This window comes from Orcinus orca, chromosome 9 (genome assembly GCF_937001465.1).
Source record: "Orcinus orca chromosome 9, mOrcOrc1.1, whole genome shotgun sequence".
Lineage (NCBI taxonomy): Eukaryota > Metazoa > Chordata > Mammalia > Artiodactyla > Delphinidae > Orcinus > Orcinus orca.
Window position 1 is genome coordinate 12,342,200 of NC_064567.1, and position 19,419 is coordinate 12,361,618.

The 19,419-nt window shown below is 44.6% G+C and overlaps 1 protein-coding gene across 2 annotated transcripts in view; it reads left to right on the forward strand.

Moving 5' to 3' along the window:
• Positions 1-1,434: 1,434 nt before the first annotated feature.
• DENND11 (DENN domain containing 11) overlaps positions 1,435-19,419 on the forward strand; it is a 51,024-nt gene continuing 33,039 nt past the window's right edge. Inside the window, exon 1 of one of the 2 annotated variants that reach the window (XM_004272128.4) lies at positions 1,435-1,800. In XM_004272128.4, coding sequence (XP_004272176.1) covers positions 1,533-1,800 — 268 coding nt within the window. In that variant the 5' untranslated portion in view covers positions 1,435-1,532. The remainder of the gene's footprint in view (positions 1,801-19,419) is intronic. The other variant, XM_033432323.2, reaches the window with a different exon arrangement.

A 19,419-nucleotide genomic window follows, 5' to 3' on the forward strand; every position in this document is an offset into this window, starting at 1 on the left:
TATGCAAGGCACTAGGGTCTGAAGATTGACCTGACTGCTGGTGAGCTAGAACACACGCTTAAATGAAGATTGGAAAAGGCGCTAGGTTTAGGGTTTGGACATTTTGGTCTTCTGTTTATACAGAAAATCGATTGGGATGGAGATTATGAGTTTATTTCTTCATATATATATACAGCTTGAGGGTATTAAACTAGGGAATTCGGGGCTGGGGGGAAGCTCACACAAAAGATCAGGAAAAGGAAGTCCCTTGGAAAAAAAAGGAAAGTCAGACTAAAGCTGATGGCTTTGGAAATGGATTAAGGATTTTTTAAGAGTTCCCCATTTTATATTTAGAAGTAACATTTTGAATGCCTCACCCCTTGGGGTAAATCTGGTGGTTAAGTAATCAGAGGAGGTGGGAAAAACAAATAGGAATAGCCACTAAAATAATGAGAAAGAATGAAGTGAGGAGAGAGACTTGTTCAGACACCCAATTCCTCCAAGGTTCAGGAAGGCCTGGGGTTTGCCTGCCCTCAGAAGGACACTAGGCGTTACCCGGGGGGTGTTTATGAAGAGTGATATCTGTGTACCAGACACGCAATGATGATTTAACCCCCCTTCCCAAGGAGATCATCAATGACTGCCCAAGGCTGCTGCTTCCAGACAAAAATCTATGACACAACAATAAAAGAATCTATGCAGCATTTTACCCTGAAGAATGGAGACTGCTTTCATCTTGGCTATATTTATCAACCTCTCCCCCACCCCTCAAGGGCAAGTAAGTGACCGTCGTCCACCACTCTCTGTAGAGACTAAGTCACTGAAACGGATGCGGAGCCCCAAGCAGGGTCCAGGAAGGCCAGGGCCAGGCACTATCCAGCTCATTCAAGGGCACACCGACTGGGTGCTACACACACTACTCCAGGCCGGACACCAAAGCTTCAGCGGATCAGGCCACGTCCCAAGCGCAAACAACGCGGGCAGCCGGGGCTCCCCGCTTCTGCTTCACTCCCGGCACGGCGGAAGCTCTGAACACACATCCAGGGTTATGTAACACCAACTGTCACGGTCCATATGGCCAGGGGACTTTCAAAATCATGCTGGCGTATAACAGTTCACGGTGGTACAGTCATCCCACGGAATCCTAGGTGAGAAGGCGCAGGTAGACAGCTCCAAGTGGCTGCGCGCCCATGTCACCGCACTCTTCCTATCCCCGGGCGCGCAGATGCATCCGTGAAGTCTCAAACCAGGCACGCAGTTCAGCGAAGCCCGTAGGGAGAACGCGTTCTCGGGCAGGATCGCAACTCCGCCGAGCTGGGTGGGAGGGCGGCGGGCGCGGCGCGGGGCGGGGCGGGGCGGGGCGGGGCGGGGCGGCCGGGGCAGGTGAGGGCCTGGGGCTGCGGAGGCGCGGTGTGAGCGCGGAGGCCCGGCCGGCCGGCCGCCCGCCCGCCCTCCGGCGAGAGGAGTTCCCGCAGCCCGCCCCTGCGCCCGCCCCTCGCCGCCCGCGGCTCCTCCTCGCCGCCGCGCCTCGCCTCGCCTCACCTCACCTCGCCATGGTGGAGCGGGGAGACGCGGCGCCGCTGCTGCGTTGGGCCGAGGGCCCCGCCGTCTCCCCGCCGCTGGCCCCGGACCAGCAGGCTGGAGTCCGGGGCTGGGGCGGCGGCGGGGGCGGCCGGGCGGCCGCGGAGCCGCCGAGGAGGCGGGAGCCCGAGGAGCTGGGTCCCTCCCAGGTGCTGCTGCAGCCCGGGCGTCTGGAGCTGGGCGACGTGGAGGAGGACCAGGTGGTGGCCGTGTTCGTGGTCACCTTCGACCCCCGCTCGGGTGAGAGCCGCTCCGAGACCGCGGGCGGGGAGAGGGTCGCCGCTCACTGGGTTTCGGGGGCGGCGGGGGAGGGGCTCGCTGCGCGCGCACCCGCACACGTGCAACCCTTCCGCGCCGACCTGGCTGCCTTGGGCGAGCCCGGTGCCCCCGGGAGGTCGGGGCGTGGGGCTTTGTTCCCTGCGCCTCTGACCCCGTCTCCGTTGCGTCCCGCTGCCTCTCAGCGGATCCCCAGCCCGTGCGCCCGTCCCCACAGTCGTGTTTGCGTTTCTCCGGTGACAGAGGATCTCGTTTGTGGCCACAGGCACGCTGGCTTTTGTTTTTGTTTCGGGCTCGGTTAAAAGGTTTCTCCCTTGAAGAGGAGGAACGCCCCCCAGGTGAATTCCGTCCGAAACTGAGCGTCCTCAGCTTCCGTGTTCTCTGCTTCCCGCCCTTGCTCCCCATCCCTCCCTGCACGGTAACTTTGTGAGCGGCCAAGTTCACTCCCTCTGACGGTATAATTTGAGGAATTGATGCCTGGAGCATTAAGGGGTGGCACTGAGGGATTAAGCTGGAGACCGATGAAAAGAGAAGCTTCCTCAGGTAGGCTTTACCCTGACCATCCAGTAAGGAAGTGTGCATTTTACTGGTGAGAGAATTCATGGGGTTCAAAGGTGAATGAGTAAATACCTCCCTCCGAGAGCCTTAGGTGGTCGGGGAAGGACCCTGCTCTCAGGATTGGAGGGATGAGAGCTGTAGTCTTGGTTCTAGGGTTTAAGAAAGCCCAGGTGTGTCTTTCTATCCTAACTCCACTGAGGTTGCTGGAATGTGGAGTGTCTATTAGGGGAAAAAAAACAGAACAGTTTCTTTCCGGAGTTCCCTTCCTGGTCTGGCAAGGATGAGGTGTGGAAGCCATTCTGAAAAACTTGATACTGTGCGCTGGAGTGGGAGGAAAAAGGGTGAGGGTCTTGGGATGGCAGAAGATACAATCTAGGGAGGATTATAAACCAGCAAGACCCAGGAAGAAGTAGGAACAGCTGTGGGGAGACTAGGCCTTTCTGACTCCTGCCTATTCCTTGGCCCCATCCCAGTGGGTTTCAAACTTTTTTGACTGTGACCCACCATATGAAATTCATTTTACATACCAATCAGTGTGCTCACATACGTAACTGAAACAGAAGTTTCATGAAATGGTATTAACCCCTTTTACATGTAGTGCATACTGGCATTTTCTATTTTTCTTTTTTTTAATGCTCATCACATAGGCTGGTTGACTCATGTATGGTTGGGACTCCCAGACAGAAAACCTGTTCTTTTTTTGACCAGAGTAACCTTTATTGCTAGACAAAAACAGATACTACTTTGTAACTAATAATATTCCTTATGCCCTACCCCATCACCTACATACAGTAAATGTGAGCATGAGATTCATTCTGGGAAGTGTTTAAGAGTAACTAGAAGAAATGGAGAGAAAGCGCTAACAGGGTCTGATTTAGCAGTGGTCGCTCTGGCGGTAGAGCCTAGAGAGGGGAAGAGGAGAAGAAAAAAAAAAAAAATCCTACACTAACCACAGATGGAGTTAATAACATTGAAAAGCACCACAGAATTGGAACCCTCCCCCTGCCTTGTCAATCACAGCTGGTGAGCATGATTTTGTGGGTATGTGTATATGGAGTATTTGTGTGTACGTGTGATGTGCACACACGCACAAGTATGTATTTGTAATGGTTTTCAGATTAAGGTTATTGTGGAAAGAAGGGATTTAACTGACACTTGGACACTTGCTTTGTGCAGGCGTTTTACTGTAATGGTTTTTCTTTTTTTTTTTAATTTGTATTTATTTATTTTTGGCTGCGTTGGGTTTTCGTTGCTGCACACAGGCTTTCTCTAATTGCGGCGAGCAGGGGGATACTCTTCGATGCGGTGCGCAGGCTTCTCATTGTGTTGGCTTCTCTTTGTTGCAGAGCACGGGCCCTAGGCACGCGGGCCTCAATATTGTGGCATGCGGGCTCAGCACTTGTAGCTCGCAGGCTCTAGAGCGCAGGCTCAGCCGTTGTGGTGCACGGGCCCAGTTGCTCCGTGGCACGTGGGATCTTCCCGGACCAGGGCTCGAACCCGTGTTCCCTGCATTGGTAGGTGGATTCCCAACCACTGCGCCACCAGGGAAGACCCCTATAATGGTTTTTCATCTAATTCTCATCACCATTGTAATTTGATGATCGTTTATAACCAAGGATAATTAAGTAACTTGGAAATATTAACTAGCCAATAAATACTTGACTCCGAGTCTGGTTGTCTTTCTAGAATATAGCACTGCCTGAAACTCTGGCCCCTAACTTTTTATCCTACTGGGTGCAGAGAGGGGAGAGGCTGAGAAGGAGTGGGGGAGGGGAGAGAGTGTGTTTTTAACTTTGATTGATGGTTTTGTTTTGTTTTTTTTGGAAAGCTGCTGTTTCCTGCCCATAACTCTCTTGTCATCTTCTCAGTCCCAATTGGCACTTTACTTCCTGTAAAAAATTGTGATAGTACCTACAGCAAGTAAAAATTATATGGTGCAGTATAATTCTAAGAGTAGAAGATGGAATGAATGAATGCTACTGGGGTTCCCAGGGCTGCAAAGGTCGACGCTAGGACAAGGGCCTCAGAGAGCCCGTGGAGTGTCCCTTGGGTGAAGGTTGAGGAAATCGCGGTCTGGAGAGGGGAGATGGAGGCCCTTGGATGCCCAGTGAGCGGGAGACGTCGCTGGGGCCAGACTTACGTCTCCCAGTTTTAATAGTTCAGTGTCTTCCTCATTCTGCTACGGAGGCAGGTCTGCTATGTGTTATTATTTAATCTTGGTCCACCAAGGCTTTTGCCTTCCTTAGCCCGTGATACCCAAAGTAGTAAAGTGAATACTGGCTTCTTTACCCAAATCAGAACATATCACAGAAGTTCTTCCATGGGAGAAACTGTGTAGAGTTTCTGCGCTTGCCTGTCTGCTCCCCATGTGTCTCCCAGCTGTGTCCTCAGTGTTCCCCAGGAGCTCCTCCCTTCTCCCCAAACCTCCCCAGTCACCTGCTGCCCAGGCCATGGGTATTTCATTCATCTTCCCACGTGGTATAGGGAACTGTTGGCACGTGTGCCTGCGAGAGCACGAGAGGGGATGGGGGAGGAGAGAATCCACAGCCGTGGTTCATCTGTCAGGGTGTGCGTGGTCTGGGTGCTGAGAGAGGTGTGAGAGAGGAGTGGATTCTGGTTACGCACACACTCACATACTCTTGGGCAGGGATGTGCCCCGTGATCCTCAGACCGGTGAATGGGAATAAGAGTAATTCTCCTGTATTTTTGGATACTAATTTTGGGTTGGGCATCTGTAGAAAGAATCAGAGAAGAGGCTGGGGCCATAAAGAAGGTTATTTTCATCAGAGTCACGGTTTGAAAATTAATGGTTGTTGGATCTACCGATGTTGTGAGGTCTGTAGGGGCTTCAGGGTCAAGTGAGGCAGAGGCTCTCGCTCTCTCACACACACTCTCCTTCCCCTGTCTCTCTCTCACTCACTCCCTGACACACTCAGTCTTTATCTGGAGCAGGGAGTCCCTGGGATGGTGGTGGTGCTGGCCATGTGGGCTACAAAGCTGCTATTGAAACCAGGCCCAGATGGCGACTATGGGAGCCAAGTGGGAGAGGTTGGCAGCCAGAATCCTGCTTTTTCATTGTGTCCAACCCATTATTTAGAGCTTTGGGTTTTAATTTTGATTCTCTTCTTTGGGTCTCTGGTAAAATTTTCGTTCTTTTGTCCGCTTAATTAAGGGAAAAGTCACTGTCACACTTGGGAATCAGCCTGCTTCCCCCATCCCCTCTATGAAGGTGACATAGCTGTCTCACCATGTGACTGAGGGCTTGTGTGTGGGCCTGAGGTAGCTAGAGCTCTGGATCTGCAGTGTATGACACCTGTGAATCAGCCTCACTGGACTGTTTCTTTATAAGAGATTCACTTTCAACAGCTGCATTTTCCCCCGAGTTATTTTGTGAGTGTCTGGGGGAAATTCCTATGCTGTGCGTGTTTGTGTTGGGATGGCTGAGCAGAGGAAAACCTGCTGAGGTTGGTAAGATATCTCTTTTTCCTTTGTTCTTCCTGATTAGGGATGAATTACCTGTTCCTCCCTCAACCTCTAGCCAGTGCCTAAATTACAGCTAAGCCCCTACTTAGTGCATCAAAATGCTTCTGTGTTCCTGTTAAATGAGCGTAGTATTTAAAATCACTCACATACGCTAATTTTAACCCCCATACATTCTGCGTATAGTCAGCAGAATACAGGCATTTTCTTTTAAACAATGGCAATGTGGAGGCACAGCGAGACAGGGCCAGGTGTAGCATCTGAGGCATAACTTGGAGGGCTGCCCAGGTCATCTGACTCATGCAATACTAAATGGCTTCAGCCACTGGTGGGAAAGTGACAAAGCAGAATGAGAATGGAAAATTTGGAGCGCCATTTTGAGTCTCAAAGAGCAGTCCTACGAATGACCAGCTCAAAGAGGCCAAGAGAAGGCCGGTTCGAATGATTAACTCTGCCGCGTCCTTTCTCTGTAGTTTCTATCAGATGTCAGTGGAACACAACTGTGGTGAATTTCAGTAATTCCCACATTGGCAAACTCTTTCTCAGGCTGTTGGTGATTCACCTGCTTGTGGTTTTCAGGGAGAAGTCAATTGATCACCATCTGCAGGGACTTCTGTTTCTCCTCTTGAAAGTGGATGGAAACTAGAGTAGGAGTGGGAATCAAAACAACCACCACTTACTGAGTGCCCACCGTGGACCAGGAGCTAGCTAATCCTTTCAACAGTCTGCTCTGTAATGACAAGAAAAACAGAGGCACAGGGCAGTTAGGTCATATTAAGTCACAGAGCAGAGACGGGCAGAATTCCTGTGCTTCTTCCCACATCGCACCACACCACTGCCTGGCGCAAAACGATATGGGGCCCGTGAAATGGAAAGTTTCTTCCATGTAAAATTAATGCATTGGAATTCAGCCATGGGTTGGCATATGGCTGACTTGAAATCACCAGGATTAATTTCTTCCTGCCTCAGGTTTCTTTATACGGACTCTTTCTTCCTTTGCTTTGGATATACTCTCATCCTAGGTGGTGGTAAGACAATTCAAAACTATTTAAGACCCAGAGTTGTCGACTTTTCTGGCGTTAGAGTCTGAACCATATAAGCTTCTGAGGTTTCTTCCATCTCTGGGATTTGGGGGCCTCCTGCAGAAGTGGGGATCACAAGTACACCTGGATTCTTGCCTTTATTCAGGGCTTGTGTGTATGCCGATGGGCAGAGCTGCTGGAAAGAGTAAAAATCAGCGCACACGTTGGAGAGGCGAGAGCTGGTACAGAGCTCCACTCTTGCGGTCAGAGGAGCCGTAACAGGACCTTGAGCTGAGGCAGCCACTGCTTATGAAATCAAGGGCTCAGGAGGAAATTCTTGACTGAGAACCGCCCAACACGGAGGGAGAAAAGGAGGAAGGAAAGCCACGTATTTCCCACTAGACAGAGATTATTTTGGTTCAAGATCATTGCCTTCTCCATTTTAAATATTCTGAGATCAGCTTTCTTAACAGGCAGCAGCAGTAGCAGCTAATATCTATTCTCCCTGGAGAGATGGTGGTTGATGAAATCCAAATATGCTTGGGGGTGTGGTCATTTCACATTTCAACAGAAATAGAAGGCAGAGGCAGCCCTGTATGTAGATAGGACAGAGTACATCTCACCTAGCGTTGGAGCTTGTGAAACATCAGCTCTGGGAGGCCCTGGCACACAGGGCCACGAGGTTCAGACCATCTCTGCATCTACAGCCAGGCTCAGCATTGCCCTGTGGCTTCGCTGGGTACCTGAGCTGCCAACTCAGTAATCTGTTAGCCCAAGTTCCTTTGCCTGAGCCCAGAATCTGGCACTGGGCTGCCAAGTTTGTTCCACCAATATTTACTGAATGACTGACTGAATGTACACAAAGCAGATTGCCACGTTTGTTCCTCGTGCGGTCATGTCCATCCCTCCTAGAGGCTAGGCAGGGCCTGTGGGTACCTGTGATGGGCCCAAGGCAAGGGGGGACATGGAGATGGAAGGAGAGCAAGTCAGGAAATAAGGCACTTGTCAGTGTTGACTCCTCTCTTTGATTGCCTACCCCTGGGATGAGCCCTTCTGTTCAATCTTGCCAGGCCCCACCTCCCTGGCTGGGTTCCTAAAGTGTGGTGAGGAAATTTGGAAAACCAAAATGTCTTTGAGTGTGAAGGCTGAGCCTGAGGTAGGCAGCATTCTGTGTGAGGTTTTCCTGGCCCTAAATGGCTCACGACAAGGATTGTCATTTCTGCCAAATCACTTTCCTTTAAGCCTCTTACAAGTTTCATATATAAACGGGTTTCTAATTTTTGAGACTAGTGTACTATTTCTGTTAAAGGATGACCTTTAGCCATCATGCTGTTTCATCCCCTTAAATATAACACATTGTCTCAATTATTTTTTGCTTTTGCAAAGTCCCTTATGCTTAGCTTATGGTTTTTTGCATCTCTGTTATTTCAGTTATGTTTCTTAGTTCATATGTTGAAATTTTTTAATTTAATTTTTTTTTATATTGGGGTATAGTTGATTTCCAGTGTTGTTAGTTTCAAGTGTACAGCAAAGTGATTCTGTTATACATATATCCATTACTTTTCAGATTCTTTTCCCATATGTTATTACAGAATATTGAGTAGAGTTTACTGTGCTGTACAGTAGAGCCTTGTTGATTGTCTATTTATTTTGCGGTACGCGGGCCTCTCACTGTTGTGGCCTCTCCCGTTGCGGAGCACAGGCTCCGGACGCACAGGCTCAGCGGCCATGGCTCACGGGCCTAGCCGCTCTGGGGCACGAACCCGTGTCCCCTGCATCGGCAGGCGGACTCTCAACCACGGCACCACCAGGGAAGCCCGATTGTCTATTTTATATATAGTAGTAATCCCAAACTCCTGATTTATTCCCCCCCCCCGCACCTTCCCCCTCTGGTACCATAAATTTGTTTTCAAAGCTTGTGAATCTGTTTCTGTTTTGTAGATAAGTTCATTTGTGTCGTATTTTAGATTCTACATATAAGTGATATGGTATGTGTCTTTCCCTTTTTGACTTAATTCACTTAGTATGATAATCTCTAGGTCCATCCGTGTTGCTGCAAATGGCATTATTTCATTCTTTTTTATGACTGAATAATATTCCACTGCATATATTGATATGTGCCACATCTTCTTTATCCGTTCATCTGTCAGTGGACATTTAGGTTGCTTCCATGTCTTGGCTATTGTAAATAGTGCTGCAGTGAACATTGGGGTGCATGTATCTTTTTGAATTATGGTTTCCTCCAGATATATGCCCAGGAGTGGGATTGCTGGATCATATGGTAGTTTTTTAAGGAACCTCCAGATGGTTCTCCATAGTGGTTGTACCAATTTACCTTCCTACCAACAGTGTAGGAGGGTTGCCTTTTCTCCACACCCTGTCCAGCATTTATTGTTTGTAGACTTTTTGATGTTGGCCATTCTGACCGGTGTGAGGTGATATCTCATTGCAGATTTGATTTGCATTTCTCTAATGATTAGCGATGTTGAGCATCTTTTCATGTGCCTATTGCCATCTGTATGTCTTCTTTGGAGAAATGCCTGTTAAGATCTTCTGCCCACTTTTTGATTGGGCTGTTTGCTTTTTTGATATTGAACTGTATGAGCTGTTTGTACATTTTGGAGATTAATCCCTTGTCAGTCACTTTGTTTGCAAATATGTTTTCCCATTCTGTGGGTTGTCTTTTCATTTGGTTTATGGTTTCCTTTGCTGTGAAAAAGCTTTTAAGTTTCATTAGGTCTCATTTGTTTATTTTTGTTTTTATTTTCATTAGGTGGATCCAAAAAGATATTGCTGCACTTTATGTCAAAGAGTATTCTGCCTATGTTTTCCTCTAAGAGTTTTATAGTATCTGGTCTTACAAATATTTAGGTATTTAACCCATTTTGAGTTTATTTTTGTGTATGATGTTAGAGAATGTTCTAATTTCATTCTTTTACATGTAGCTGTCCAGTTTTCCCAGCACCACTTATTGAAGAGACTGTCTTTTCTCCACTGTATATTCTTGCCTCCTTTGTCCTAAATTAATTGACCATAGGTGCATGGGTTTATTTCTGGGCTTTCTATCCTGTTCCATTGATCTATATTTCTGTTTTGTGCCAGTACCATACTGTTTTGATTAGTGTAGCTTTGTAGTATAGTTTGAAGTTAGGGCGCCTGATTCCTTCAGCTCTGTTTTTTTCCCTCAAGATTGCTTTGGCTATTTGGGGTCTTTTATATTTCCATACAAATTGAAAATTCTTTTGTTCTAGTTCTGTGAAAAATGCCATTGGTAATTTGATAGGGATTGCATTGAATCTGTAGATTGCCTTGGTTAGTATAGGCATTTTGACAATATTGAGTCTTCCAATCCAAGAGCATGGTATATCTTTGCATCTGTTTGTGTCATCTTTAATTTCTTTCATCAGCATCTCATAGTTTTCAGAGTACAGGTCTTTTGCCTCCTTAGATAGGTTTATTCCTAGGTATTTTATTTTTTTGATGTGATGGTAAGTGGGATTATTTTCTTAATTTCTCTTTCTGATTTTTCGCTGTTAGTGTATAGAAATGCAAGAGGTTTCTGTGTATTAATTTTGTATCCTGCAACCTTACCAAATTCATTGATGAGCTCTAGTAGTTTTCTGGTAGCATCTTTAGGATTTTCTATGTATAGTATCATATCATCTGCAAACAGTGTCAGTTTTACTTCTTTTCCAGTTTGGATTCCTTTTATTTCTTCTTCTTCTCTGTTTGCCATGGCTAGGATTTCGAAAACTATGTTGAATAAAAGTGGTGAGAGTGGACATCCTTATCTTGTTCTTGATCTTAGAGGAAATGCTTTCAGCTTTTCACTGTTGAGTATGATGTTAACTGTGGGTTCGTCATATATGGCCTTTATTATGTTGAGGTAGGTTCCCTCTGTGCCTACTTTTTCTGCAGAGTTTTTATCATAAATGGGTGTTGAATTTTGTCAAAAGCTTTTCCTGCATCTATTGAGATGATCATATAGTTTTTATTCTTCAATTTGTTAACAGGGTGTATCTACTGATTGATTTGCAGATACTGAAAAATCCTTGCACCCCTGGGAAAAATCCCACTTGATCATGGTGTATGATCCTTTTAATGTATTGTTGGATTCGGTTTGCTAGTAGTTTGTTGAGGATTTTTGCGTCTATGTTCATCAGTGATGTTGGCCTGTAATTTTCTTTTTTTTGTGATATCGTTGTCTTCTTCTGGTACCAGGGTGATGGTGGCCCCATAGAATGAGTTTAGGACTGTTCCTTCCTCTGCAGTTTTTTGGAAGCGTTTCAGAAGGATAGGTGTTAACTCTTCTCTAAATGTCTGATAGAAGAATTCACCTGTGAAGCCATCTGGTCTTGGACTTTTGTTTGTTGGAATTTTTTAAATCACAGTTTCAATTTCAGTACTTGGTGATTGGTCTGTTCATATTTTCTATTTCTTCCTGGTTTGGTCTTGGAAGACTGTACCTTTCTAAGAATTTGTTCATTTCTTCCAGATTTTCCATTTTATTGGCATATAGTTGCTTGTAGTAGTCTCTTATGACTCTGTTTCTGTGGTGTCAGTTGTAACTTCTTTTTCATTTCTCATTTTATTGATTTGAGCCCCTTCCCTTTTTTCTTGATGAGTCTGGCTAAAGGTTTATCAATTTTGTTTATCTTTTCAAAGAACCAGCTCTTCGGTTCATTGATCTTTTCTATTTTCTTTGTCTGTTTCATTTATTTCTGCTCTGATCTTTATGATTTTTTTCCTTCTACTAACTTTGGGTTTTCTTTGTTCTTCTTTCTCTAGTTGCTTTAGGTGCCAGTTTAGGTTGTTTGAGATTTTTGTTTCCTGAGGTAAGATTGCATTGCTGTAAACTTCCCTCTTAGAACTGCTTTTGCTGCCTCCCATAGGTTTTATATCTTCATGCTTTCATTTTCATTTGTCCCTAGATATTTTTAAATTTCCTCTTTGATTTCTTCATTGATGCATTGGTTTGTTGTAGCATATTGTTTAGCCTCCACGTGTATGTGTTTTTGCAATTTTTTCTTGTAGTTGATTTCATTCTTTTTTTTTTTTTTGCGGTACGCGGGCCTCTCACTGTTGTGGCCTCTCCCGTTGCGGAGCACAGGCTCCGGACGCACAGGCTCAGTGGCCATGGTTCACGGGCCTAGCCACTCTGCGGCATGTGGGATCTTCCCGGACCAGGGCACGAACCCGTGTCCCCTGCATCGGCAGGCGGACTGTCAACCGCTGCGCCACCAGGGAAGCCCTGATTTCTAATCTCATAGCATTGTGGTTGGAGAAGATGCTTGGTATGATTTCAGTTTTCTTTAATTTACTGAGGTTTGCTTTGTGGCCCAGCATCTGATCTGTCCTGGAGAATGTTTCATGTGCACTTGAGAAGAATGTGTATTCTGCTGCTTTTGGATGGAATGTCCTATACGTATAAATTAAGTCCATCTGGTCTAATGTGTCATTTAAGGCCTGTGTTTCCTTATTGATTTTCTGTCTGGGTGATCTGTCCATTGATGTAAGTGGAGTGTTAAAGTCCCCCACTATTATTGTTTTACTGTCAGTTTCTCCTTGTATGGCTGTTAGCATTCGCCTTAATATATAAGGAGCTCCCATGTTGGGTGCATATATATTTATGATTGTTATGTCTTCTCCTTGGATTGATCCCTTGATCATTATGTAGTGTCCTTCTTTGTCTCTTGTAACAATTTTTATTTTAAAGTCTACTTTGTCTGATAAAAGTATTGCTACTCCAGCTTTCTTTTGATTTCCATTCGCATAGAATACCTTTTTCCATCCCCTCACTTTCAGTCTGTATGTGTCCCTAGATCTGAAGTGGGTCTCTTGTAGACAGCATATATACAGGTCTTGTTTTTGTATCCACTCAGCTAATCAATGTCTTTTGGTTGGAGCATTTAATCTCTTTACGTTTAAGGTAATTATCAATATGTATGTTCTTATTGCTGTTTTGTTAATTGTTTATTTGGCTGTGTTGGGTCTTCGTTGCGGCACGAGGGATCTTCGTTGTGGCATGTGGGATCTTTTGTTGCAGCATGTGGGTTCTTCGTTGCAGCACGCAGGCTTCTCTCTAGTTGTGGTGCGCGGGCTCAGTAGTTGCAGCGCGCAGTCTCTCTAGTTGTGGCATGCGGGCTCCAGAGTGTGCGGGTCAGTAGTTGTGGCGCGCGGGCTCCAGAGTGCATGGGCTCAGTAGTCGCAACACATGAGCTCTCTAGTTGTGGCGCACAGGCTCTAGAGTGCATGGGCTTAGTTGCCCTGTGGCATGAGGGATCTTAGTTCCCCTACCAGAGATCGAACCCACATCCCCTGCATTGGAAGGTGGATTCTTAACCACTGGACCACCAGGGAAGTCCTGCCATTTTGTTAATTGTTCAGGATTTGTTTTTGTAGGTCTTTTTTGTTCCCTTCCTCTTTTGATCTCTTCTCTTGTGATTTGATGACTATCGTTAGAGTTGTTTTTGGATTGATTTTTCTTTTTTGTGTGTGTATATATTATAGATTTTTGGTTTGTGGTTACCATGAGGTTTTGATATAGCAGTCTATATATATATATAAATATGCATATAAATATATATAAATAAATAAATAAATATATATATCCAAGATTGTTTTAAGTCTCTGGTCTCTTAATTTCAAATGCATTTCGAATATCCTGCATTTGTACTCACCTCTTTTCACAATTGCTGGTTTTGATACCATATTTGTGGATTTCTTATCTTTACTGTATGTTTGCCTTTACCATTTGTAATTTTCTTTTTTCTTATTTCATGAGCTTTCCCATTTGTAATTTTCTTATTTCTAGTTGTGGCTTTTTCTTTTCTGCCTAGAGAAGTTCGTTGAGCATTTTTTGTAAAGCTGATTTGGTGGTGCTGAATTCTCTAAGCTTCTGCTTGTCTGTAAAGCTTTTGATTTCTCTGTTGAATCTGAACAAGAGCCTTGCTGGGTAGAGTATACTTGGTTGTAGGTTTTTCCTTTTCACACTTTAAATATATCAGGCCACTCCCTTCCGGCCTGCAGTTTCTGCTGAAAAATCAGCTGATAATCGTATGGGGGTTCCCTTTCTCTGAGGTAAGATTGCATGGCTGTAAACTTCCCTCTTAGAACTGCTTTTGCTGCCTCCCGTAGGTTTTATATCTTCATGCTTTCATTTTCATTTGTCCCTAGGTATTTTTTAATTTCCTCTTTGATTTCTTCATTGATCCATTGGTTTGTTGTAGCATATTGTTTAGCCTCCACGTGTTTAGACTCCTCTGCGCTTCCTGGACTTGAGTGTTTCCTTTCCCATGTTAGGGACATTTTCGGCTATTATCTCCTCAAATATTTTCTCAGACCCTTTCTTTCTGTCTTCTTCTGGGACCCCTATAATGCAAATGTTGGTGTGATGAACATCGTCCTAGAGGTCTCTTAGATTGTCCTCATTTCTTTTCATTCTTTCCATGGCAGTGATTTCCACCATTCTTTCTTCCAGCTCACTTATTCGTTCTTCTGCCTCATTTATTCTGCTCTTGATTCTGTCTAGTGTATTTCTCATTTCAGTTATTGTATTGTTCATCTCTGTTTGTTTGTTCTTTAAATCTTTTAGCTCTTTGTTAAACATTTCTTGTATCTTCTTGGGCAGTGCCTCCATTCTTTTTTCTAAGATCTTGGATCATCTTTATTATCATTACTCTGAATTCTTTTTCTGGAAGGTTGCCTATCTCCACTTCACTTAGTTGTTCTTCTGGGGTTTTATCTTGTTCCTTCATCTGGAACATATTCCTCTGCCATCTCATTTTGTCTAACTTTCTGTGTTTGTGGTCTCTGTTTCTCAGGCTGCAGGTTTGTAGTTCCTCTTGCTTCTGGTGTCTACTCCCGTTAGGTGAGGTTGGTTCAGGGGCTTGTGCAGGCTCCCAGGTGGGAGGCACTGGTGCCTGCCCACTGGTGGATGGAGCTGGGTCTTGTCTCTCTGGTAGGCAGGGCCGTGTCAAGGGGTGTGTTTAGAGGTGGCTGTGCACTCAGGATGACTTTAGGCAACCTGTCTGCTGTTGGGTGGGGCCAGGTCTTGGTACCAAAATGGCGACTTCTGGGAGAGCTCATGCCAATGAATATTCCCTGGGGCCTCTTCCACCAGTGTCCTTGCCCCCACAGTGAGCCACAGCCGACCCCTGCATCCCCAGGAGATCCTCCACGACCCACAGGTAGGTCTAGCCCAGGCTCCTGTGGAGTCACTGCTTTGCCCTGGGTCCCAGTGCACATGAAACCTTGTGTGCACGCTCCAAGAGTGGAGTCTGTTTCCCCTAGTCCTGTTTAGCTCCTGCACTCAAGCCCTGCTGGCCTTCAAAGCCAAATGCTCTGGGAGCTCCTCCTCCCAATGCCAGACCCCCAGGCTGGGGAACCTGACATGGAGCTCAGAAGTCTCACTCCTGTGGGAGGACCTCTGTGATACAATTATTTTCCAATTTGTGGGTCACCCACCTGGTGGTATGGGTTTTGATTATATCATGAAAACACCCCTCCTACTGTCTCGTTGTGGCTTCTTTGTCTTTGGATGTAGAATACATTTTCGGTAGTTTCCAGTCTTCTTTGTTGATGGTTGTTCAGCAGTTAGTTGTGATTTTGGTGTTCTCGTCAGAGGAGGTAAGCTCAAGTTCTTCTATTCTGCCATCTTGTCTCCCTCTCATGTGTTGAAATTTTTTAAACCTCAGAAAAGTTGAAAGAATAGTACAGTGAAAATCTGTATATCCCTGACTTAGATATATGTGTCACTCTGCATTTGTTGAGATATATGTGTCACTCCGCATTTGTTGACATTTTGCCATATTTGCTTTATCTAAAGTCAGTTCCACAATAATGTGAAATACGCATTCCTAAAAACCACTGTGCTAAGCAAATCATGCAGTAAAAATCACAGGGCTTGTGGGGAAGATGGAGTGAGGGGCACAACACTCAAAAACTTTGTCAGTGACACATTAAAGAAAGATAGGAACATAATAAAAGTGGTAGGATGGTTGTACATATGTTAAATAATTAAGAAATGCATCAATACTCAAAATACGGCACTCTACCTTAAAAAAGACCTGCAGTTTGCATACGAAGGTGGGTGTTGGAAGGGTTGAGCTTGTGAATTATAATGAAGCAGAGGAAGAGGGCTTTGTGAAATTGGATGGAAAGTTGTAACACTAGAGGAGATAAGTGTGGCTCAGAACACACATGTTGAACCGAGGTAGCAGGCAGATGTTTGAGTGTCGTGTGGGGTGCGCTTTGTGTAGTGCTACAGCTGGGTGCAGTTTTCTGTGTTCACATTTTGAACCTTGAGATCAAAACCACATATCAGCAAACATGAAATTCCCTATGAATTGTTAACATATCGATTGCTTTAGAACAAATTCGGCCAGCATTATAGCAGAGCTGAGGATGTATAAATATACTTTTTTTTCTGAACTATTTGAAAGTAACTTTCAGACATCATGACATTGCATTTCTAAATACTTCAGTTTAAATCTCCTAAGAATAAGGCCATTTTCCTACATAGCCACAATATCATTACTACCCCTAGGATAATTAACCTAGGTTAATTAATTTATTACCTTTCTTAATAAATTTTATTTTATTTTTAACAATTTTAGGTTTACAGGAAAACTGAGCAGAAAGTACAGAGTTTCCATGTACCCTCTTCCCCTACCTGCCCGCCTGGCCCCCCCATTACCTCTATTATTGACATCGTGCATTAGCGTGGTATATTTGTTGTAATTGACGAACCAGTATTTATACATTATTGTTATCTGAAGTTCATAGTTTACATAAGGGTTCACTCTTCGTGTTGTACGTTCTCTGGGTTTTGAAAATGGACGATGTTAGGTGTCCACCATAACAGTATCAGGCAGAATAGTTTTACTGCCCTAAAAATCCTCTGTGCTCTGCTTGTTCATCCCTGCTTACCGCCTGACCTTTTCTACTGTCTATAGTTTTTCCTTTCCAAAATGTCACATCGTTGGGATTTTGCAGAATATAGCTTTTTTAGACTGGCTTCTTTCACTTAGCAACATGCATTTAAGTTTCCTCCATGATTTTCCGTGGCTTGGTGGCTCATTTCTTTTTATTGCTGAATAGTAGTTTGTTATATGGATATCCCACAGGTGTTTTTAATCCATTCACCTTTTTGAAGGACATCTTGGTTGCTTCCAGTTTTGGGCAGTTATATTAACAAAGCTGCTATAAACATTAACGTGCAGGCTTTTCTGTGGACCTAAGTTTTCAGCTCATTGGATAAATATACAAAGGAGCATGATTGCTGGATCACGTGGCAGGAATGTGTTTGGTTTTGTAAGCAGCTGCCCAACTGTCCTCCAAAGCGGCTGCACCGTTTCGCACTCCCGCCAGCAGTGGGTGAGGCTTCCTGTTGCTCCACATCCTTGTCAGCATTTCGTGTTTTCAGCGTTTTGGATTTTGACCATTCTGATACGTGTGTAGTAGGATCTTGTTGTTTTAATTGACAATTCCTTGATGATATGTGATATTGAGCATGTTTTCCTATGCACGTTTACTGTCTGTGTGTCTTCTTTGGTGAGATATCTGTTCAGATCTTTTGTCCATTTTTTAAATTGAGTTGTTTTCATTTTTTTTTTTTTTGTGGTACGCGGGCCTCTCACTGTTGTGGCCTCTCCCTTTGCGGAGCACAGGCTCCTGACGCGCAGGCCCAGCGGCCATGGCTCACGGGCCCAGCCGCTCCGTGGCATGTAGGATCTTCCTGGACCCGGGCACGAACCCTTGTCCCCTGCATCAGCAGGCGGACTCTCAACCACTGTGCCAGCAGGGAAGCCCGAGTTGTTTTCTTAATGTTGAGTTTTAAGAGTTCTTATTTTGGATATAAGCCTTTATCGGATATGTTTTTGCAAATATTTTGCCCCATCATTAGCTTGTCTTTTTATTCTCTTAGTGGTGTCTTTCACAGGTCAGAAGTTTTTAATTTTAATGAAGTATAACTTACCAATTTTTTCTTCATGGATGATTCTTTTGGTGTTGTATCTAAAAACTCGTTGCTAAACTCAAAGTCACCTAGATTTTCTCCTATGTTATCTTCTAGAAGTTTTATAATTTTGCATTTTACATTTAGGTATACTATTCATATTGAGTTAATTTTTGTGCAAAGTGTAAGGTCTGTGCCTAGATTCATTTTTTTCCGTATGGATATCCAGTTGTTCTAACACCACTGTTGAAAAGACTATCTTTTCTCCCATTGTATTACCTTAGCTCCTTTGGCAAAGATCAGTTGACTGTATTTGCGTGGGTCTGTTACTGGGCTCTCTAGTCTGTTCCATTGATCTATTTGTCTAATCTTGTGCCAGTACCATACTGTCTTGATTACTTTATAGTGAGTCTTAGAATCAGGCAGTATTAGTTCTCTTCAGTATTGTATTGGCTAACTTCGGCCTTTTGCCTTTCCCTGTAAACTTTAGAATTAACTTGTCAATATCCACAAATAGCTTATTGGGATTTTCATTGAGATTGCATTGAATCCATAGCATTAGCAAATGGGAAATTCCCTATGTGCACGTTGTTCTTAATATATCAATTGTGTTGGCACAAATTCAACAAGCATTGTACTAGAATTGACTGAATACAGATAAAAACTTTTTTCCTCAGCCATTTGAAAGTAAATGCAGGGCTTCCCTGATGGTGCAGTGGTTAAGGACCCGCCTGCCAATGCAGGGGACACGGGTTCGAGCCCTGGTCTGGGAAGATCCCACATGCCGCGGAGCAACTAAGCCCATGCACCACAACTACTGAGCCTGCGCTCTAGAGCCCGCGTGCCACAACTACTGAAGCCTGTGCTCCTAGAGCCCGTGCTCCGCAACAATAGAAGCCACCACAATGAGAAGCCCATGCACCACAACGAAGAGTAGCCCCCGCTCACCGCAACTAGAGAAAGCCTGCGCACAGCAACGAAGACCCAATGCAACCCAAAATAAAAAATAGTAAATAAAATAAGTTAATTAAAAGAAAAAGAAAGCAAATGCAGACGTGACTTCACTCCTAAATACTTGAGTATAAACCTCCTAAGAAGGACATTTTTCTACATAACCACAATATCATCACTACTAGCTTTTTAAAAACATGCATATCCTCTATAAAGCTGGGTTTTTGCTTTGTTTTTGTTTTTAATGTCCATCCTGTCTTGTGCTAAGCACTGTGCTATGTTGGGATGTAAAGGTAAACAATCAGAGTTCCTGCCTTTAAGAAGTCCAGTCTCCTGGGGAGACAGACATCTAAGACAATGATTGTATTAGGCTGGGATGAGGGCCATAGTAGCTTTATCTACTCCTTTAATTCAACGAGTGTGTCAGCAGAAATGTTCTTCCTGTGGGATAAAGAACTGTTCCCAGAGTGGTGTTCTGGAGTCCATGCTCCATGCTGTGATTCACCAGCCTGACCCTGATGGACCTTTCTTCCCGACCTAGAGGGGTTTGCATCCATCTAGAAGTGAAGGATGTAACTAACAGGGTGTCATTCACTTCGTCAAATTCTTTCAGTT